Below are 22,745 nucleotides of genomic sequence, written 5' to 3' on the forward strand. Positions count from 1 at the left end.
GCTCCTGGCCAGGGGGCCTCCATCCCTGAAGGAACAGGCTCCTAGTCACGCCCGGGGGTGCTGGCGCAGCGGGGGACTCTCATTAGAACAGCCTGAGGTCCTTGACACACTGCAGTCAACCAGGAACATTCTCCACAGCCTTGAGAAGAGCAGGGGAGCCCCTACTCTAGGTGTGTCTGCCTCATTAAAAAGCCAAACAAAAAACCCTTTTGTTCACCTAGTGTCTTTAGGATGAAAAGTGGCAGGACGCCTGTCCGAAGGAAGACGCTGCTCATAGATAACAGCTGCTGTGCATGCTTGTCACATGGCCTGTTGGAACTGTGCTTCCCTTCCCTGCCTAAAGCTGATTGGCCGTTGCGGCTCCTGTCACTCCCCTTTGCTTAGCAAATATGTTCGAGCCTCTACTGCGTGTTTTTCACCAAGTAAATTTGGGAAGGAAAAACAAAACCATACAGTATTTCCTCTAAAATGAGCCTTGGGTAGAGGGTCAGGTGACCCATCGTGAGTTTAATAACACCCTGGGATTTATTGGGGAGGCCAGGAAGGAGTCAGCCCCTTCCAGCTGCCTAAGAAGGAGGCCATGGCTCCCAGTGGGAGAGTTTAGAGTTCGGAGCCTAGGGTCTGACCACCTTCCCACTCCTACCTGGCCCTGGGCTGGCTCCTCACTTCTCTGAGCCTCCATCGGCTTGTCCGTAATGCAAGAGGATGAAGGAGGCTGTCTGTTCTTTTTAAAGCACTTGTACAGGGTTCGCCTCATGCCCAGGCCTCTAGTGCGGTGGCTACTGTCATTGACAACACTGCCCACCTCCAGAAAGGCCCCGGAGGCAGGGAAGACAGCTTTGAGCTGTTTCTTTAGTTGGATTTACCAGTTACCAGCTGGGTCTCGTGGTTGACCTCCCGATGACAGAAATTCATTTGTAGCTAAGGCCTGAGAGTTCTCGCTCCCAAATTTTACCAACGCATTTTACCAAGCTTTGAAATTTAAACCCAGACCAACTGCTTGATGTTCCTAAATCCCACACTGAACTCAGATATTCTGGAAATTAAACTATGAATCAAACCAAAACTCCCTAATGAACCACTTAAAATGCAAGGAAGCCCCTAAACGCTTTTGAAAGCAAAATGAAACTGCAGCACATCCTGCAATGGTCTCGCTGCAAGCCCGTGGTGGGAGAGGCAGCGTTACCTTGATGGACAGAGAGCCCATCTCTTTGTTCAGCGACAGGTCGGCAGAGAGATTGGTACCGTAGTCCATGCTCTCAGAGGTGCAGAGGCTGCTGCAGTCCGAGTCCCTCTTGGAAGGGCCTGGAGCTGCCTGGGCAGGGGGCTCCAGGCTGCCATTGGCCAGCTTCTCCCCACCCAAAGTCTCCAGGGCGCTGCTGTTGGGCCGGCTCTGGCTGGTCTTTTGAGATCTGTTGGCTGCTGGGCTGAGGTCCCCACCCTGCTCAGCAGCTTGCTTCTCCTGGGCTACCTGAATTCTGGCATCCATTGACACAGGTCGGGACTTGCGCAGGGGCACAGGCACTGCTAGGCCGTTCTCATTTCCAGGGGCCACGACTGGGGCGCTGGTGGTTTGGGGGGATTCGTCCCCAGAGGGCTGGCTGCAGGGCTCATTCACACTGTCCTGAGACTGGCTGGGTGCCAGCGGGGTGGAAGATGACTCCATGAGAGGCTTGTCAGCATTGAGGCTTGGCGGACTCACCTCAGAGGAGTTCTGAGTATGGTTCTCCAGAGTCTAGGAGAAAAAAAAAGATAGTCAAGGCCATGCTGCTGTATGTTCAAGGCAAGAGTCAGAGATGCAATGGAGAGAGTCGGACACCCTCAAGATGAAGTGGGCTAGGGCCAAGAAAGGAGAGCAGACATCTCCCTAGCCACGGTCTTTATCACTCCCTACTGCCTAACCATAAAAAATTACTATTTATTTTGAGGCATAGCAATCTCCTCGCCAACTCCCATCTTAGCTGAATGTAATAGCTGTTATTCCTCCTAGGAGGCAGCTGTGGCCAGCTGGCCAGCTGATGGCCCATAGGGAGGGGTCAGTGGCCACTCCATTCCAGCCAATTGTGACAATGTGGGAAAACGGCTCCTCTGTGCCCCAACCTTCCCAGTTTTTAAATTTTAATTTTTTTATTTTATTTATCTATTTTTTTGAGACAGGGTCTTGCTGTCACCCAGGCTGGAGTGTAGTGGAGCCATTTTGGCTCAGTGGAACCTCTGCCTCCCAGGCTGCCACCTGGGAGTGGTCCTCCCACCTCAGCCTCCTGAGGAGCCTCCTGAGTAGCTGGGACTACAAGTGCACGCCACCACACCCAGTCAATATTTGCATTTTTTATTTATTTATTTATTTATTTATTTTTTGAGACGGAGTCTCGCTCTGTCGCCTGGGCTGGAGTGCAGTGGCTGGATCTCAGCTAACTGCAAGCTCCGCCTCCCGGGTTCACGCCATTCTCCTGCCTCAGCCTCCCGAGTAGCTGGGACTACAGGTGCCCGCCACCTCGCCCAGCTAGTTTTTTGTATTTTTTTAGTAGAGACGGGGTTTCACCGTGTTAGCCAGGATGGTCTCGATCTCCTGACCTCGTGATCCACCCGTCTCGGCCTCCCAAAGTGCTGGGATTACAGGCTTGAGCCACTGCGCCCGGCCTATTTGCATTTTTTAGTAGAGACAGGGTTTCGATATGTCACCCAGGCTGGTCTCAAACTCCTGGACTCAAGTGATCTGCCTGCCTCGGCCTCCCAAAGTGCTGGGATTACAGGTGTGTGCCACCGCACCCAGCAAAACCTTCCAATTTTTAAAGACAAGTTGGAAATCTAGGTTTTTAATTAGGACACCTCTTAATTTTTAGGTGGCAACTAACTCATATTTTTTAAAAAGTCACATAAAGGCCAAGCCAAGCCTGTCTGGGGGCTGGATTCAGCCCTCGTGGCCACTAAGTTTTCAGTTTCATTTTTGTTTTTTAGAGTCTTTGTTGGGTGGAAAGTACTGGAAATGTTGCTATGCTATGGTGAAACAGAACATCCTTCCTGTGTATAAAACATAAACATCCAACTTGGTGAACAGAGTCAGTATCCATGTAGCCACTTTCCAGGTCAGGAGGGGACCACTGCTTTGCCCCAGAGGGCCATCCCCTGCCGCCCCGTCCTTCTCAGTGGCAATGCTCTCCCACCTCTTGACGTAGTCACTGTTCTGTGGTCTCTAAGTGCTACAGGTGAGCTGTGCTTGCTTATAAATGTGGTATGAATGGATTTATACTATCAGCATTCCTTTGGGTCTTGCCAGCCACTGGTTTTTAACCTCAGCTATGGCAGCTGGTAGAAGCAACTCCAATCTACCTTCTAGTCAGCACCCACAGTGATGGCTCAAAAACTCAGATCTGATTCTGTCACCTCCAGAGTACCCAGTCCCCGCCTGAAACCCTTCAGGGCTCCCACTACCCTCAGGACAAAGATCAGCCTCCTGCCGGTAGACAATGAGGCTGGGTGTGAGCGCTTTCCGCCTCCTCCTGGAGCCAGGCCCCACTGAGGTTCTCCTACTCCACATCCACCCCTGGCCCTGTCATCTATCGGCTCAGCCAGCCACTTCACTGCAGCGATCTCAGTTTTCCTGTCTGTAAAACGGAGCTTGGTTACCCTGTGTCAGAGCTGTAGAGTGGTGCCCGGCAGCCACCAGGGGCTCCATGCATGTCTGGGGTGGTTGTGATGATTCTGCTTGCCCCGCCCCTCGGGCCTTTCCTTCTTCACCCTAGTGAGGGTCTGCGCCAGCCTCAGGCTCCACTCAGGACTGAATTAAATCTGAGAAAGCCGCAGTGCCGTCCACAGCACAAGGATGTGGGCCAGCTCCATCCCGTGATGGGTAAGCCCAGCCCTTGCTTCTCTAGGTACAGGGAGCCATCGGGACGGCCACCCTATCCCTGGGAAGAGGCCTCCCCCAGCAGCAAGACCAGGGACTACAGAGCAACAGCTCGGGCCAGAATCCAGCCCATAGACATGTTTTCCTTGGCTCAGAGGGTTTTTACAAATTTAAATCAGCTTTAATTTCAATCTAAATCCAGCAAGCACTGAAGCTGCAAAAGCATTCCAAATGTGCCCAGACATGGGTTCCCTTGGCACTGAGCACAGCTAGAGGGGGGCCAGAGTGTTGCCTGTGGCCATATGCAGCCTCACGTATTTATCCCAAAGTGAGCTAAAAACAGTCTCATTTGGGATGGGAGCCGTGACGGGAACAAAGGATGGGAAGCCATGAATCAGTTACCAACTTTTAAAAATTGGAAGATTTCATGTGAAAATCTAGATCCCTGGTATCCCTGAAAACTCACAGGATCAGGATCCGGCCAACACCCTCTGCCGCCACCCCCCGCCCTGGCCCACAGGCCAACTTACATTACCTGGAGCATTGGCATCTGCAACCTCTGAGCTGGGAAGAAACTGCCTGAGCCACAGTCCCGGCTTTCCTTGCCCCTCCCACACCAGCAGGGCCAGCTGAGATCCCATCCTCCCAGCCCCCACTAAGCCCCACTCTCCCTGGCCTTACGGAGGTGGCATCCACGGCGTCCTCCTCTTCCCCCTCATCCCGGCCGTCTTCAATCTCTTCCATCACCTCGGCCTTGGCCTCAGCCACCAGCTCCCGCAGAGCCTTGTTACTGGTGATGCTGCTGACAAAGGGATGCTGAGGGGGCAAAATGCACCTAGATTAGAACCACTCTGGGGTCAGGGTGGGGTGGAAGAGGCTGGGGGAGCTTACCCCCCAGGGCAGAAAAGGCCAGCCTCATTCCTGAGCAAAATGAACACATGAACTTGGAGACACAGAGACAGCCTGGAAAGTCCCAAGTGTGTTGGAAAAAGGGCAGATCCCAGCTGTCTCTCAGTGGCTGTGTGACCTTGAGCATGTCACTTAACCTCTCTGAGCCACAGGCTCCTCATCGCTCAAGCAGACACAATTTAACAATGAACCCACACGGAGGTCATGTGGATTAAATGAGATCATGCACTTGAAAATGCTTAGCCCAAAGTAGGAGCTCAGGCCGTGTTTGCAAGGGAGGGTGTCTATTTTCCTTTTTCCTTTTTAAATGGTTTTAATATATAGTTTTACAAAATATGCCACATACATTTTGTTGAGGAATAACATTCCTACCGCAAAGTTCACAGGTTGTAAAGCTCAATGACTTTTTTTTTTTGAGACAGAGTTTCACTCTTGTTGCCCAGGCTGGAGTGCAGTGGCGCAATCTCGGCTCACTGCAAGCTCCACCGACCAGGTTCAAGGGATTCTCCTGCCTCAGCCTCCCAAGTAGCTGGGATTACAGGCATGCACCACCATGCCAGGTCAATTTTTTGTATGTTCAGTAGAGGTGGAATTTCAACATGTTGGCCAGGCTGGTCTCAAACTCCTGACTTTAAGTGATCCACCCACCTCAGCCTCCCAAAGTGCTGGGATTACAGGCGTGAGCCACCATGCCCAGCCTCAATGACTTTTTACATATATATGCACCCAGCGTAACTGCCATCCAGCTCAAGATACAGAACATTTCCATCACTGGGGAAGGCTCCCGTCTCCCTTGGCAGGCAACCCCACTCCCACGCCGCAGCCTCGGGAGCCTGCTCCTCAGCTTCCTAGAATCAGAGCATCGTGTGTGCCGTCTTTCGCGCTGGCTTCCTTTACTCGGCGTCATGACTGTGAGATTCACCTACATTGTCGTCTATTTCAGTAAACTGTTCCTGTTTTATTTCTGTGCAGGGTCTCACTGTACGAATATGGCAGTTTGTTTATTCATCCTACTGCTGCCGGACATCTGGGCTGTTTCTCATTTTTGGCAACTATGAATAAAGCTGCTAGAGACATTCTCGTATATGTCTTTGGGTGGACATATGTGTTTGGTTTTAAGAAAGGAAATACAAGATCTTGAGGCAGAGTGGTGTATGTTCTATTCTAGGTTTTTACAGAAATGTCAAGAGTCTTTAAAAGTGAATGTTCTTTTACGGACCTTGCAAAACGCCAAAGCAAAAGGTCTTAGCGGTATTAAGTCAGTGTGAGGTATTGTGGGTGAAGACACCTGGGTGTAGCCAGGGATGTGGGATTCCTCAACCCACCATGCTCACCCAGGGCCACTGGGAAAGGAGTGATGGGGTGGGGTGGGAGCATGATGAAGCTAGAATTTGCTCATTTACAATTTACAGGAAGGCTCTGAAGAAATTCACTGTTTTTACTCTCAGAAAATTTATCCAGGGAGGAAGTGTCAACAAGATTGCTAGGGAAGTATTTAAATGACTAAAAAACAAATTTCTAGCACCTGGAAAATACATTCAGAAAGATATGTTCATCACAAATCATTCTTATCTGTTTGTTCATTTAAAACAGTTCAATTGGCTGGGCGGGGGCTCAAATGATAAACAAGAGAATTCCAGATCTTGTATAGCTGAGGCTGGTGGAGACTAAAGTCTGCAGGCAGAGGGGCCTCATTCAAGGTCGAATTCAAGGGATACGAAGGGGTTCCCCAGGGAAAGATCTGGGCACAGAGAATTCCAGGCAGAGGGAGCAGCTGGTACAAAGAAGGCCTAGAGACTGGACTGAGCTTGGTGGCAGGAGCCACAAGACAGGCGGGATGGTGGGACACAGGACGCAGAGGAAAGATGGGCTGTGTATGCAGGTGAGCCACAGAGACTGTCCTCACAAGCCAACAACAGGCTGCAGTGCAGCAGTGATACTACTACCCTTTAAAGATGTCATTCTGGCTGCTCTGTACTCTTAAGAGGTCTTGAGTGGGGCATTAAGGGTTTACTAATCATGGGAGGCAAAGTAGCATAGAAGTTAAGAGTGCTGGCTATAGACTCTAGAACCAAGGCACCTGGTAAAATCCAGCCTCCACCAACTGGGGCAAGTCACTTAACCTTTAGTCTCAGTTCGCTCATCTATATACTAGGAGCAGCTGTTATAAGCATTATGGTAAATGCTCAGATATGGCAGCCATCATCATCACCATCACCACCACCACCATCTTCCTTCACCACCATCACCTTCACCACCATCACCACCATCATCACCACCATCATCCCCATCACCATCACCATCACCATTACCCCCGTCACCACTATCATCACCATCACCACGACCATTACCATCACCACCATCACCCCCATCAGCACCAGGAGCAGCAGCACAATCAGAAAAGCCTGTTATGGCTGGGTGCAGTGGCTCACATCTGTAATCCCAGCACTTTGGGAGGCCAAGGCGGTGGATCACCTGAGGTCAGGAGTTCAAGATCAGCCTGGCCAACATGGAGAAACCCAGCCTCTACTAAAAATAACAAAAATTAGCCGGGCATGGTGGCACATGCCTGCAATCCCAGCTACTCAGGAGGCTGAGGCAGAAGAATTGCTTGAACCCAGGAGGCAGAGGTTACAGTGAACCAAGATCATGCCACCGCACTTCAGCCTGGGTGACAGAGGGAGACTGTCTCAAAAACAACAACAAAAAAAGAAAAGCCTGTTTTGCATTCCTAGCCACTCCTATTCCCTCCCAAATGCCCCCAGAGTACAGCTCTTTGGAACCAAAGGTGAGAATCAAGATGTCAAAGGTTCCTGAGCTCCACGTTGCACAATCGAATACAAGTGAACTTGAGTAAAATGCCACAGGACACTTCACCACAGTGGCTGAAGCAGATGCGGCAGAAATAAATAAATGCAGACATGGGCTTCTGGAAACACCAGGTTTTCATCGGGCCACCCCATGTATCGATCAAATCAGTGGCTTTTCAGCACGGCCAGGAACTCTGCTTTCTTGAGGCAGAACCATCTGCTCCACTGCCTCCCCTGACCACCCCAGCGTCCTTAGGAGGAGGAAGGGGGGCCTTGGGGAAGAAAGCCTGTGATAGGCAGGTGAGCAGGGCAGCTCTGCCGGGCACCAGAGCAAGCAAGGCTGGCACACAGGGCCACCAGTCCTGTGGCTAATTAGGCCCAAACACTGTTTTACAGACTGCTCTGGGACACAAAACACAGACCACCTCCGACACTGCATCAGCTCCACCTGCAGAGAAGTGTTTAAAGGCCCATTAAAGAGATAACACCCTGCCTATGCTGCAAGGGAGAATGCTAGCCTGCACCAGGTAGGCTGGTCTGGGCACACGTGTCCCCAGTGGAAGGCTAGATGACAGAGGAACTTGACCGCCCAGTCCTCCAGTAAGAGGCACTGGCTGGCTGTTCAGTGCCATCTTTGCTGAAAAAGGCCAAAACAGGTGGCGTCACACAGCTCGCCAACCGGCACCTGCCCTCTAGCCAGGGCCTCCCCTGCCATCTAAACAGACATTCTTTCCAAGAACTTGAGCCTACTTTTCCTCTATGTGCTTAGAAACCATCAGCCAGAGGGGTCCTATACTCCAAGATGGGCTTTAAAAAACGCTGAATAGGCCGGGCACAGTGGCTCACACCAGCACTTTGGGGGGGCCGAGGTGGGCAGATCACTTGAGGTCAGGAGTTCGAGACCACCCTGGCCAATATGACGAAACCCCATCTCTACTAAAAATACAAAAATTAGCCGGGCGTGGTGGCGGGCGCCTGTAATCCCAGCTACTTGGGAGGCTGAAGCAGGAGAATCGCTTGAACCCAAGAGGCGGAGACTGCAGTGAACTGAGATCAGGCCACTGCACTCCAGCCTGGCGACACAGCAAGACTCCATTATAAAAATAAAAATAAAAACACCAAATAACGCTTGCAGTTTCCAGGCACTGGCATCTCTTTGAATCCTCTCTCCCTCTCTTCTGGTCTCCTTCCCTCCCTCTCGCTCTTTCATTCATTCGGAGAGGCAGCTTGCCAGAGAGGTCAAGAGCACAGACTCTTGAACCCGAGGACCAGGTTCAGAACCCAGCTCTGTGGCTTACAGGCTATGTGACCTTGTGTAGCCTACTTCACCACTGTGTGCCTCAGTTTTACCATCGGCTCAATGGAGAGCTGAACAGCACCTACTTCAGAGCGTTGGTATGAGGATTAAATTTGGTGACATTTGCTAAGTACTTAGAGTAGTACCTGGCATGGAGGTACTACCACCATCATCACCTTCACTACCATCACCACTACCATCACCACCATCATTACCATCACCACCATCATCACCAGCACCGTCATCACCACCATCGTCCCCATCACCATCACCATCTCTGGAGAAAGGGTTATGTAACCGTTTGTTAGGTAAAAATAAGTCAATTTTGGCCAGGCGTGGTGGCTCACATCTGTAATCCCAACACTTTGGGAGGCCGAGGCAGGCAGATCTCCTCAGGTCAGGAGTTCGAGACTAGCCTGGCCAACATGGTGAAACCCCATCTCTACTAAAAACACAAAAATTACCCAGGCGTCGTGGCACATGCCTGCAATCCCAACTACTTGGGAGGCTGAGACAGGAGAATCACTTGAACCCAGGGGGTGGAGGTTGCAGTGAGCTGAGATACCTCCACTGCACTTCAGCCTGGAGACACAGGGAGACTCCGTCTCAAAAAAAAAAAAAAAAAAAAAGTCAATTTATTTAGCAAATATTTGCTGAGGGCTCTCTGTAGAGCAGGCACTGTTCCTGGGAGCTATGGGTGAAGGAAACAAAGACGCTGTCCTCGGAGCACTGACGTGCTAGGCGAGGAGCTTGACAACAAACCTAATAAGCGAGTTACATCCTGAGTGCCATGGGCCATGGAAGAAGGAAGAAGTAGGGCAGGGAAAGGGGACCAGGAATGTGGGGAGTGTAGTGGGTTCACAGTTTCATGTGGGTGGTTGGGGGAGGCCTCCCCACAAGGCTGACATTACAGCAATGACTTGAAGAGGGAGAGTGAGTCACAGAGAGATCCGGAGGAAGGCCATTCCAGGCAGCACGGACAGCCAGTGCCAAGGCCCTGAGGCAGGAACATGCCTGCTGTGTTTGGAGCACAACAAGGGGGCTGGGCAGGCTGGAGCAGAGTGAGGCTGGAGTGTGGGAGTGAGAGAGGCGAGGGGGTCAGAAGGGTGGGAGGGCGGATCACACAGCACTCTAACGGCCCTGAGACTCTGGGTTTTTCCCTAGAGTGAAATGGCAGCCACTGGGGAGCTTCGGCCAGGGGAGGACATGCGCTGGCCCCGGTTGAGAAGGTTCCCTCTGGCTGCTGTGCTCGGCCCAGACCCAACGGAGAGGGCAGGGGACAGCGAGGAGGCAGCAGCCCGAGTGAGAGGTGGGGCAGCCCAGGTAGTGGCTACAGTGGAAGGGCGGGAAATGGTTGAAGTCTAGACATGTGCTGAGGGCAGGGACAACGGGATTTCCTGATAGGTGGGCTAGGTGTATGGAAGAAAGAGAAGCAAGGGTGCCTGCATGGTTTAGGGCCTGAGCCACTGGAAGGGTGGAGCTGCCATTGGCTAAGATGGGAAAGCCAGTGGTGGAGCACGAAGGCAAAAAGATCCAAGTGCTCAGAGTTCAGTGTGAGATGCCCACTGGACATCCGGGGAGTAAACAGCTGGATGCGGGCCGAGGCATCGAGCTGGGAGTGCTGCGCGCTGGGTGCCTGGAGACGGAGGGAGGGCCCTGTGCACTCTCACGCTAGCTAACAAGCTGGGCCAAAGTGGAGCGAGCAAAGGCAACGGAGAAGGAGAGGCTGATGACCAAGGGTGTGTGGAGGTCTGGAGGTCGAGTGCCGACAGGAGGAGGAGGAGATCGACTGGGCTGGTGCCGTTGATGGGTCCGGTGAGACAAAGACCGAGGCTGACCCATGGCACAGAAATCTCTGATGACCTTGACCAGAGCAGCTGTGACAGAGTGGACGGGTTTAAGAGCAAATTCAGCCAGTATCTACTCAGCATCTCATATGTGACAGCTGTGGTGTTAACAGTGTTCCATACAAAATCTCATTCACTCACACAATTCTGCGCAGCCAGCACTCTCTACCGTACAGATGAGGAAACTGAGGCACAGAGTGAGAACCATGCAGATGCTGGGGCGGGGAGGGGGGGTGGCGTGTCTGATTTCAGAGCCTGGTTACTACCCACACCTTGGTCTGGGCCCAAAGAATGTCTGCAGGAGTCAATGAATGAATCACAAACCAATGGGGGCGTGACTCACTCCGCCCAGGGCAGGACACAGGGAGATGTGAGGGCCTGACGCTTCTTGGAGCAGGCAGACACCCTGAAGGCTGACAGCACTGGAGTAGGGGCTGGGAAGCCAAGAGCCCGGCCCACCTCTGTCACTCAAAGCCAAGCCGCCTTGGGCCGGTCACCTCCCTGCTCAGATCCTGGTGCCCTCCCGAGGGGGTAACACCATGCCCACCCTCTCTCACTGGAGAGGAAAAGGCGCGTGGGTGAAGCAGCAGCAGCGCAGCAGGCATGAAAGGCGCTTTATTCATCTCCAGAGATCGCCCTTTTGTTCTGCAACCCTTTCTGTTGCACGGTAAGAATCCTCTGGCACGACATTTTTTCCAAGTATGGAGCGGAAATTCCTGGCTGAGGCTGCAGCTCGGGAGCTGCCATGTGGGGATGGGGGACAGCTGGTCTCTCCGTGGAATGTCCTGGAGGCCGGATGCATCAGGGCAGGAGGTGCCTCTTACAGGAAACAATTGGCCCCAAGCGGCTTGGACAGTGACAACAGCCCCACTCAACCCCACCCATTTCAGGAGGCCCCAGCCCACTCCCCACAATACCCAGAAAATGAGGCCTTTGGGCACTCCAGAAATTTGCTTTCCAATACATTATAGAAATGTAAAAGGAACAGCTGTGACCCCCCCACCTCCGGCAGTAGACAGACCCCATTTTGCATTCTGGTTCCTTTCATTTTTTAAAAAATAAATACATCAGTCCTATGCATCAAGCGTTCCTTGAGCACTGTGCTTAAGAGTTAAGCTAAGCGCTTCATAGCACCTCTTCATTTAATCCTCACAACCACCCAGTAAAGGCACTGCTGCTATTCACTCCCATTTCAGAGTGACAAGTGAGTCACAGAGAGGTTAAGCCGTTCGCCCAGGGGCTCACAGCCAGTAAGTGGCAGAGCTGGGATTCAAACCCTGGACTTTCCTGCTCACCCTCATAATAACTAAGCTGCTACCCCAGAAGGACACACAGTGGCTCAGAATGCCGACCACAGGCCCCGTGCATGGCACACAGGAGGAAGCTGGGAAAAGCTGGGTGAATATAAAGACTCAAGCGCCTGGTGTGGCCGCTTCCTCCCCTTCCTGCCACTGCACCTCTAAGACTGTCATGCTGAGGGTAGAACCGGAGCGGACAGAGCAGTGAAAGGGCAGACCTGTTGCATCACCTAGGCCCATTCCTCCCTCTTCCATCAGTGGCAGTGACATGGGGATAGTGGTCGGCAGATTTGCAGACGGCTGGGCAAGTGCTGTGCACAGCCTTCAGAACACTGCTGTGAACACACCAACCTCACCCAGCCGCCAGCCATGACGCCTAACACGAGGCACGCGCTGAGGCAAAGGGTGGCTCACAGCTCCCTCCAACCATTCAAAAAGCTTCAAGGAAACCATCATCCACCTGCCCACTCTAAGATAATACTGCCAGCTAATGAGATGCTCAGAGTCTCCTGATCCCGCACACAGCAGCCAGAAGGCAGAAGGACCCTTGTAAATGGAGGTCGGATACTGTGTCTCCCCTAATGCACAGATAAAGCCCAAGACCTGGCTCTGGCTTGCAAGGCCCTGCAGGACCCTGTGTGCAGAAAATAGCACCGCAAGCTTCAGAAAGGGCCGCTAACAAGGTTGGATCCTCAGCTGGTCTCTGCAGACTAGGCAAGGGCTCCCACCATTAACTGATAAGAGTGGCCCGCTCTGCCTAAACTGTTCTGCAAACAATATGGCTTAGGTTGAATACCTGTTCTCCTTCTAGAGTCTGGAACTTTGGTCTGTGCCAGCCAGGGGGTGCCTATGTGACCACTACCCAGTAAAGTCCTAAGGGGCTTCCCTGGTGGACAGCACAGAGAATTAAGCTGTTCTGGTGACTGTACTGGGAGAGGGCCCTGGAAGCTTGCACCTGGCTCCGGAGACCTTTTCCCATGCGCCTCCTCCTTGAGCTGAGTTCTCTCTGAGCTTTTGCTGTCCTAAGTCTCCGGGGGGAGAGAATATGCTGAGGTCAGGTGTTCTCCTAGGAAACCATCGAGCCTTGGGACGGACGCCCCAGTGCCTCTCCGCTCTCATCTCCCCTTCTCTCCCCTCCCCTCCCCTGGCCCCTGTGCTCCTGCTTCCCCAACTCCCACCCCCACCCCCTGGCTCTTCCCAGCATGTGCGGAACATGCTGCAGTCCCAGGCCTTTGCCTCCTCCCTCTCTGGGCCACTGGCCTCGCTCCTTCCCTTTCTGTGGGCATCTGCTCACCTGGAGAGCCCTTCCTTATCCTCCCTTACAAGACAACAGCCGCTCCCAGGCGCCCCACCCCGCACTGTGGATCTCCTTCCGTGGCACTGGCCGCCCTCCGCCATGCGCACATACTTGCTTATTTGCCACCTGTCTCCCCACTGGAGCATACGCTCCATGAGGACAGGTTCTGGGTGGCTTCGTTCCCCAAGGCACTCCCAACACAGAGCTGGCATTCAGGAGGTGCCTGGGGAATACCGGCTGATGGACGCACAGCTGTCCATGCTGTCCCCTGGGTAGGGTGAGAACACGCCCAGTGTCCAGGTCACCGGTGAGTTCATTAGGCTCCGCCCTTCAGGGAGCAGACTGGGAGGGGAATCCACTCACCTCCAGCAGCTGCGCGGCGCTGGGCCGGGTTTCTGGGTTCTTATCCAGCGCTATCTTCAGGAAGTCACGGAACTCTACAGACCTGGGAAGACAAGCGTCAGAGGTAAGCATGGAGGAGGCAAGAGCAGAGAGAAGTCCCCCACGTCACAGACTCCACTGTCCCAATCACTCCCCTCAAAGGACAGAGGGAACTTTCACAAGCTACAACAGCGAAAGGGCCTACACGACGCCCTTTTCATCATGGACATCCCTGTCCAGATGGCGACCCAGAAATCAGAGGGGAGCAGGGACTTGCCCAGGCCGCACAATGAGGAGACTCAGCAGTGCCGGGATTTGAACCCAGGCCCCGATGTCCCGCCCAGGGTTGTGCCATGTGGCTCCTGCGGCTCAGCTGGAGCTCCTGTTCTCCCAGTGGGAGCTGGCTTATTTGGGTGACTTGGTTTGCGCTGGTGAAGATCTCATGTCAAGAGCACAGAGAGGGCTTGGTAGCTCACGCCTGTAATCCCAGCACTTTGGGAGGCCGAGGCAGGCGCATCCCTTTAAGGCCAGGAATTCAAGACCAGCCTGGGCCACACAGGAGACCTCGTCTCTACAGAAAATTAGCCAGGCATAGTGGTGGGTGCCTACAGTCCCAGCTACAAGCGAGGCTGAGATGCGAGGATCTCTTGAGCCTAGGAGGTCGAGGTTGCAGTGAGCTATCACTGCACCACTATACTCCAGCCTGAGCAAAAGAGTGAGGCCCTATCTCAAAAAAAAAAAAAAAAAAAAAAAAAAAGGAACACAAAGGGAAAAAGAGGCACGAAGGGCCCGGGGGCACTCAGAAAGGCTGAAGACCCCCAGGCCCCAGTCTCCTCTTGGGGCTAGCAGCACCAGGAGAACCCTACCACTGCACCTCCCCAGCTCCGCCCACCGCATATCCCAGCCCTAACCCCGCGCAGGCAGCCCGGCAGGTGACCCTGCCCCTGCTCCTCACCACTTAGAGGGCGTCAGCAGCGTGGGAGGGTCCGACTTGGCGATCTTTAGCAGGACCCGCATGGGGTTGAGCTCGTGGTGTGGAGGCTCGATCTGGGCCATCTCAATCAGCGTGATGCCCAGGGACCAGATGTCGGCTTTGTAGTCGTACGGCGTGTCCTTCATGGTCTCACACATGACCACCTCGGGGGCCATCCTGAACCAACCAAGGGACAACATAGGGCTAAGAATCTGGCCTCCACAGGTGCTTCTTGGATATTCAGGGTCAAGGGCCACCACCAGCCACTGTCGGGGGTTGGCAGCACTCCCGAATCATGATCTGCACGACTTTGCATCCCACTGTCTTCCTTAGGACGCTCTTCCACAGAAAAACGCCTCCACGCAGCTCCCCGCCACGTCCTGCTGCAGTTCCGATGCCTACCACGAGATGGCAGCAGCAACCCGGAACACAGAGTCCTGGGGAGGGGTCGGGTGGGAGTGGAGGGAAGGTGCGGAGCAAAAAACCAGGGCGTGGAGGTGGGTGGGTGAGAAGACAACAGCACAGAGAGAAGGAGAAACAGGTATAAAAGGGGAGAGAGAGAGAGCAAGGGTGAGTAACAAGCAAGCAAGAAAGGAGCCCAAACTCCACAATGGCACGTAATGCACATGAAAAAACTGAAAACAAGGCAAACAGAGAGTAGTCAGGCGTGAAATTGAGTGACAGTGTTTTGTTTTTAAAGTAATAGTTCTGGAAAAGAAGGAAACACGACAGACTAGAGAAGTCCAGGAAGACTTCACATGAGGGTAGGAACTGAACTGGTACTGTTCACCTTCACAACCCCCATCCCCGGTCCTCAATACATACGTGGTGAATAAATCACGAACTGAATCCTGTTTTAGGGGTTCTAGTTCAGTTATCAGTGGAGTGCCTTCTATGTGCACCATTTCATTTCATTCTCACAGTAGCCTTATTAAGTAGGGGCTATTATATCCCTAATTTTATGGATGAAGAAACTGAGGCACGGGAAAACTAAGCAGCTTGTCCAAGGTCACATGGCTAGTAAGCCACAGGGCTGGGCGTGCGCCCACTGGCTGACCTGGCAGCTCTTGTCTCCCGGCCCCTCTCTGTCTAAAGCGCCTAGTGGTCACCTCGGAGAGTTTTAACGTCCAGTTCATTCCATTTCTAGAAGCTACACGACTCACCAGTAAGGAGTGCCGATGAAGGAATCTCGTTTCTGTAGAGTCTTCAGATTCTTGGCAGACACACCGAAGTCAGCTGCAAGACAAAATCTCAGATAGCATTTTCCATGGACATTCCTCTACCCACAGCCCTGGGGTAAAAGCCGGGGAGGCAGACTCAGGGATACACATTCCAAGTCGACTAACAGATGCCATTTTCTATCTAGCAAATTAGAGAGCATTAAAAATATAAGAATAGGCCAGGCGCGGTGGCTCAAGCCGGTAATCCCAGCACTTTGGGAGGCCGAGGTGGGCAGATCACGAGGTCAGGAGATCGAGACCATAGTGGCTAACACGGTGAAACCCCGTCTCTACTAAAAAATACAAAAAACTAGCCAGGCGAGGTGGCGGGCGCCTGTAGTCTCAGCTACTCGGGAGGCTGAGGCAGGAGAATGGTGTAAACCTGGGAGGCAGAGTTTGCAGTGAGCTGAGATCCAGCCACTGTACTCCAGCCCGGGCGACACAGCGAGACTCTGTCTCAAAAACTATATATATATATATATATATATGAATATCTGCTGCTGTGAGGAAGCACTGAGATGAACACTTTCTACTAACGAGAGCCTGCACTGGCAAGAGCCTTCAGGAAGGCAACTTGGCAATAAGCAGCAAGAACCTTTAAAATATCCATACCATTTTAATCCAATAATTTCAAATCTAAGACTCTGCCCTAATTAAAGTCTTAAATTAAAAAAAAATGCGTAATGATGTTAATCAAAATCCCATTATAATAACAGTGCCATTATAAAATTATAATAGTGACATACTAAAAACAACCATAATTGCTTGGCTATCAGGGAGTGATTTTAAAACTTATTATATAGATTGAGAAAAATGGAGGCCAGGCTCCCCACCACGTCCTGCTGCACCCAGGCAGCGTGGCTCACACCTGTAATCCCAACACTTTGGGAGGCCAAAACAGGCAGATCACTTGAGGCTAGGAGTTTGAGATCAGCCTGGTCAACATGGCAAAACCCAGTCTCTACTAAAAATATAAAAATTAGCCAGGTGTGGTGGTGTGCGCCTATAATCCCAGATACTTGGGAGGCTGAGGCACAAGAATTGCTTGAACCTGGGAGGTGGAGGCTGCAGTGAGCCGCGATCGCACCACTGCACTCCAGCCCAGGCAATAGAGCGAGACTGTCTCAAAAAAAAAAAAAATTAGCCAGGTGTAGTGGCATGTGCCTATAGTCCAAATTACTTGGGAGGTGAGGTGAGAGAATCGCTTGAACCCAGGAGGCAGAGGCTGCAGTGACCCAGGATTGTGCCACTGCACTCCAAGCTGGGCGGTATTTATTGATTACTATTTGTTTTTATTTATTTATTTATTTTTGAGATGGAGTCTTGCTCTGTCACCCAGGCTAGAGTGCAATGGCGCAATCTTGGCTTACTGCAACCTCTGTCTCCCGGGTTCAAGTGATTCTCATGTCTCAGCTCCCCGAGTAGCTGGGATTACAGGCATGCACCACCATGCCCGGCAAATTTTTGTATTTTTAGTAGAGATGGGGTTTCACTATGTTGCCCAGGCTGGTCTCGAACTCCTAACCTCAGGAGATCCACCTGCCTTGGCCTTCCAAAGGGCTGGGATTATAGGCGTGAGCCACTGCACCTGGCTTTATTGATTACTATTTATATTACTATATAAGGTTAAGTGGGGAGAAGGGTGATATAGAGTTGAATATATTGCCTGGTCAGAATTATGCCCCTCTCACCCCAAAAAGGGCAAAAATACACACTGAACTGACTTGGAGGAAATATACCACACTACTTAAATGGCTGTCTGTGGGTGGTGAGGCTTCCACAACTTTGCTATGATAAACGTGTATTATTTGCAGGACTAGCAAAAATAAATGAATACTTTTTTTTTTTTCAAGACAGAGTCTCACCCTGTCACCCAAGCTGCAGTGTAGTGGTGCAATCATGGCTCACTGCAGCCTCAACCTCCCAGGCTCAAGCAATCCTCCCACCTCAGCATCCTAAGTAGCTGGGACTACAGGTGCATGCCAGCACACCCAGCTCATTTTTGTATTTTTTTGTAGAGATAGAGTCTCTATGTTGCCCAGGCTGGTCTCAAACCCTGGGTTCAACCAATCCTCCTGCCTTGGCCTCCCAAAATGCTAGGATTACAGACGTGAGGCACCAGGCCCAGCCAGTAAGATGTATGTTTACATGTCCTCCAACACTATCAGTCTTTCCTCACACACCCACTGCTAAGAGAAGAATTCAGGGCTACCAAGAGAAATTTGCTCCAGGGCTCCCGCCTTCCGGGGCGAAGTTTCGTCTTGACTGAAAAACAGATTCAGAATGAAACAACATTTGGAGAGAAGCCGGGATGCTCCATCTGAAACTCCCGGAATGGAATTTATGAGGGGTGTCCCCTGCGAGCTGATGGCTGCCCTTGGACGATTCATCCCAAGAAGCTGCAGCATTGTGACAACTTCTGGCCACCCTGGGCACCTGTTCCTGGTCTGGAAATGAGCTCCAGGAGCTCCTTTCAGACTCGCAATTTGAAACGAGGAGGCAGCACAATGCCAAGAGGCTGGGCCTGAATACGGGAGAACTTGGTTCCAGCCTCTGCTCTTCTGCTTCACTGTCCACTCACCCATTCATTCACGTGCTCACCAAGCTCCATCAGGAGCGAGACACCAGCCGGGATCAGAGAATACAACGAGGACCCTCGGGGAATCCACAGTTTAGTTGAGGAAGCAGAGAGTAAGCAAATAAACATCTGCTCCTAACATTGGAAAGTGTTGGGAAGACAGGAGCATGGGGCTACTCGAGAGCGTGCAGTGCGGGGTGCAACCTGGAGTGAACAGTCATGGAGGGAGGACTGGGGGCCTGGGAGGAAGGACAGTTTTATTCAGCATGCACTAACTGGACATCTATTATGTGCCAGACACTGTTCTAAGCACAGAGATGAAAGTGACCAAGTCCTGCCCGACATGCCACGTTATTCCCGTGGTGGAGACAGGCACCTGGCAAAACCCCCCAAATGCCTGGCAGCGAGAAGGGCCCAGGGCTGAGAAGGCAGGGCGAAGGAACACAGTGCTGGGGTGTGGGGTGGGGAGCCACTTCAGACACAAACTCAGGATCCGGGGGAGGTATTTCCAGGCAGAGAAAACTGCACATAGACTGGGAGGCAGGAAACAGCAGGCTGGAGGGACCAGCAGGGACAGGACACAGCCTGGCCGGAAGGAGGGGGCTGGGGGTGGAAGCAGATAAGGCAGGAGACAGACAGGGCAGTTACAAAGCCTCTGACCCTCACCCTCAGTTTCCCCATCTGTGACATGGGGGTGATACCACAGACCCATTGCGTAGGTTTTCCTGAGGATTAAATGACAAATGCAAAGCACTGTGCTGCAAGGCCCACTCGTGGCAAAAGTGAGATGATGGTGATTACTTCACCGGCCCATGAGCCAGTCCAGCCTTTTTCAGGCTGGGGCGAGGCTGAGGCTGAACTAAGATCCCCACCACCTCCTGGGAGTGGTCAGGAAAGCTGGCTTCTGAGCCCCGGTTAGTGCTAACTGGACAGCAGTTGCTATATCGGGGGACAGTCTGGCCAGCAAGAGGGGACAGGGAGCCCTCAGCCTCCTGAGGTAGGACCAACAGGTACTGCAAGTGGGGTGGAAAAGCAGGAAACCCAGGTAGAGCCTGGCTCTGCTGATGACCTGGTGAGAGGCTCCCCTGGGCCTCCAGGGTACGAATGGGAAGCTGGCCCCACCTTCGGGGCCCTGGCTCCCCGGCAAACACCACCCAGGGCCAGCACATCATCCCATCCCAAGAAACCTTTTGGGAACAGTGATTGCCTCTCAGGCCCAGGGCGAGGATCCCAGAAGGTGGCCACTCCCCCACCATAGGCCCTGCTGATACCTTCCTGAGAAGAGAGAGGAAAAACAGAAACCACCAACGCACAATGACACACCGTAGGTCCCCAGGGCCCTCCCTCAGGCACGCACCAGCCAGCTCTTTGGGTAGCTGCTACTTCCCCTTCTGCCCACATGATGGGGCCCAGATGGGAGAGCGGGGCAGCCCCACCTTGCAGCCCAGAGAACTGAACCTGGTTGCTCCCTGCACAGAGTTTATGAGTTTATGTCCCTTGATAGCTGATGGCTGCCCTTGGAGCAATTCAAAAGGGATTTTCACCATGCAGTCTCTTCTGATGAAAACACTCCCCCTTCTCCTCCCATTTTAAAATGTGTTAGAGACAAGGGCAATGGAGATATGGCAAATCTCCCTTTCTTGGCTATAATTTCCATAAAGAAAGAGATCATTTCTACTGTGTCCACAGTTGTATCCCTGGCACAATATCTGGAGCAGGAAACACTCAACAGGTTTATCGAATGAGCATGCTCATGAATAAACAGACAGAATTTGCTAAAGTGCCTTTACTCATATATGTAAAAAATAAAACCGAGTTTTAAAAACTTGTGTGCCAGCAATTCTATTTGTAGAAATCCATCTCCAAAACCAGATCTATAATATATATGGATGCTTATAAAAGCAACAGCCAAAAAGAATGAAAAATTGGAAATCATCCAAAGCGTTGCTGGAGCTTCGTTGCTGAATGGTTAGATAAATTGTGGTTCACCCCAGCTATGAAATAACATGCAGCTCTTAAAAAGAATGAGGCTGTATTTGTATGGACTAACTTGGAAGTTTATCCCTAATACATGTCCCAAAGATGTTGCTGATTGACCGATGAGTCTTATAAAATGTGTAACATGATTCCAGAAATGATCCAAGAGAAGGTACTCCAGTAGAAGATTATCTTTAAAAGAATAAAATATGCCTATTGTGTGTACATGTCTGCATGCATGTGCATGCATACACACACACACACACACACACCGGTCTGGAAGTTTGCACATCAAACTTAATGTTCATCTCCCTGGAAGTGGGATTTTGGTGGAGGCAGTGCACAGAAGGGATCTTACATTTTTCACTTTACACACTTTTATTCTTTTTTTTTTTGAGATGGAGTTTCGTTCTTGTTGCCCAGGCTGGAGTGCAATGGCATGATCTTGGCTCACTGCAACCTCCGCCTCCCGGGTTCAAGCAATTCTCCTGCCTCAGCCTCCCAAGCATCTGGGATTACAGGCATGCACCACCACGCCTGGCAAATTTTGTATTTTTAGTAGAGACGTGGTTTCATTATGTTGGTCAGGCTGGTCTCAAACTCCCGACCTCAGGTGATCCACCTGCCTCGGCCTCCCAAAGTGCTGGGATTACAGGCGTGAGTCACCGCACCCGGCCCACTTTTATTCTTCAAAATGTTTTTGATAAGAGTGTATTGTTTCTATGGTTTAAAAAACTGAAATGCGGCCGGGCGCGGTGGCTCAAGCCTGTAATCCCAGCACTTTGGGAGGCCGAGACGGGCAGATCACGAGGTCAGGAGATCGAGACCATCCTGGCTAACACGGTGAAACCCCCGTCTCTACTAAAAATACAAAAAACTAGCTGGGCGAGGTGGCTGGCGCCTGTAGTCCCAGCTACTTGGGAGGCTGAGGCAGGAGAATGGTGTAAACCCAGGAGGTGGAGCTTGCAGTGAGCTGAGATCCGGCCACCGCACTCCAGCCCGGGCGACAGAGCAAGACTCCGTCTCAAAAAAAAAAAAAAAAAAAAAAACTGAAATGCATATGTAGCGAAGTTTTTTGGTTTTGTGGGTTTTTTGTTTTTTCTCTATTAAGTAAAACCCAGTAGGGCCACAGGATGTGGTGAAAAGAGAACTGCACAGTCCACTGGGGGGTGTGTCAACTGGTACGACCGGCACGGAGGGCATGCCGGATGCGGGACGAACAAAACCCCGACCCACTGCACACACCCAGCACTCTGCTTCTGAGAATTCCTCCTCAACGTATGTTACAGAAAGAGACTCAAAGATCCATGAACAAGCACAATCATCACTGCATGATTTAGTAAAGAAGATGATAAACCTCATGAGAAACCTAAGTATCCAATTCAGGGCTTTCCTCAGGGCTCTGAAAGGTAAATTACAGTTTGTGCCTGTGATAGGTACAAGAAAAACACGAAAATAATCATGTTTCTGAGGAATCTTTAAGGATATGGAGGAATACGCTGATATTCAATGTTAAAAACCAGACTAGGAAACTGTATATATATATAATGAACCTAGTTTATCTTATAAAAACTAATATTGTCACCAGACACGGTGGCTCATGCCTGTAATCCCAGCACTTTGGGAGGCTGAGGCAGGCAGATCACCTGAGGTCAGGAGTTCCAGACAAAAACCAACATGGAAAAACCCCCTCTCTACTAAAAATACAAAATTAGCCGGGCGTGGTGGCACATGCCTGTAATCCCAGCTGCTCAGGAGGCTAATGAGGAGAATCGCTTGAACCCGGGAGGCAGAGGTTGCGGTGAGCCGAGAGTGTGCCACTGCACTCCAGCCTGGGCAACAAGAGCGAAATTCCATCTCAAAAAAGGAAAGGAAAAACTAGTATTTACTGAGAACTTACCACATGCATAGCACTCACTGTGCAAAGAAACTTATGCATATTATGTGCATATCTCTTCCTACACATCATTTATATCTATGACCCTTAAGGCAGGGGAAATTATGACTCCCATTTTACAGATAAGGAAGCTTAAGTTAAGAGAGACTAAGTAACGTGCAGAAGGCTACCCAGCTGTGCTCTTTCCCACTATCTGATCTGACTTTTCTGCAGACAAAAAAAAGACTTGGAGGGAAGCCCACGGCGAGTGGTGGTTTATTCTGGCAGGATTAGGAGGGACTTTAATTCTCCTTTTTGTGGGTCTTACTCCAAATTGTGTACAGGACTCTAGCTACTCTCGTGTGTGTGTGTGTGTTTTCTGATTACCAAAGTTATGTTGCTTATTAGAAACTCATTATTTTTCACATTAAAAAC

The 22,745-nt window shown here is 51.5% G+C and overlaps 1 protein-coding gene across 1 annotated transcript in view; it reads right to left on the reverse strand.

Annotated features, from left to right (window-relative positions):
• Window positions 1-22,745, reverse strand: part of STK10 (serine/threonine kinase 10) — a 156,691-nt gene that overhangs the window by 50,254 nt on the left and 83,692 nt on the right. The window contains exons 5-9 of the mRNA XM_033180296.1: window positions 15,823-15,895; window positions 14,642-14,836; window positions 13,669-13,750; window positions 4,529-4,663; window positions 1,187-1,735 (exon numbers count right to left, since the gene is read on the reverse strand). Of these exons, the coding sequence (XP_033036187.1) occupies window positions 1,187-1,735; window positions 4,529-4,663; window positions 13,669-13,750; window positions 14,642-14,836; window positions 15,823-15,895 (1,034 nt within the window). The remainder of the gene's footprint in view (window positions 1-1,186; window positions 1,736-4,528; window positions 4,664-13,668; window positions 13,751-14,641; window positions 14,837-15,822; window positions 15,896-22,745) is intronic.

This window comes from Trachypithecus francoisi, unplaced genomic scaffold, assembly GCF_009764315.1.
Source record: "Trachypithecus francoisi isolate TF-2019V2 unplaced genomic scaffold, Tfra_2.0 Lachesis_group2, whole genome shotgun sequence".
Taxonomy (NCBI): Eukaryota; Metazoa; Chordata; class Mammalia; order Primates; family Cercopithecidae; genus Trachypithecus; species Trachypithecus francoisi.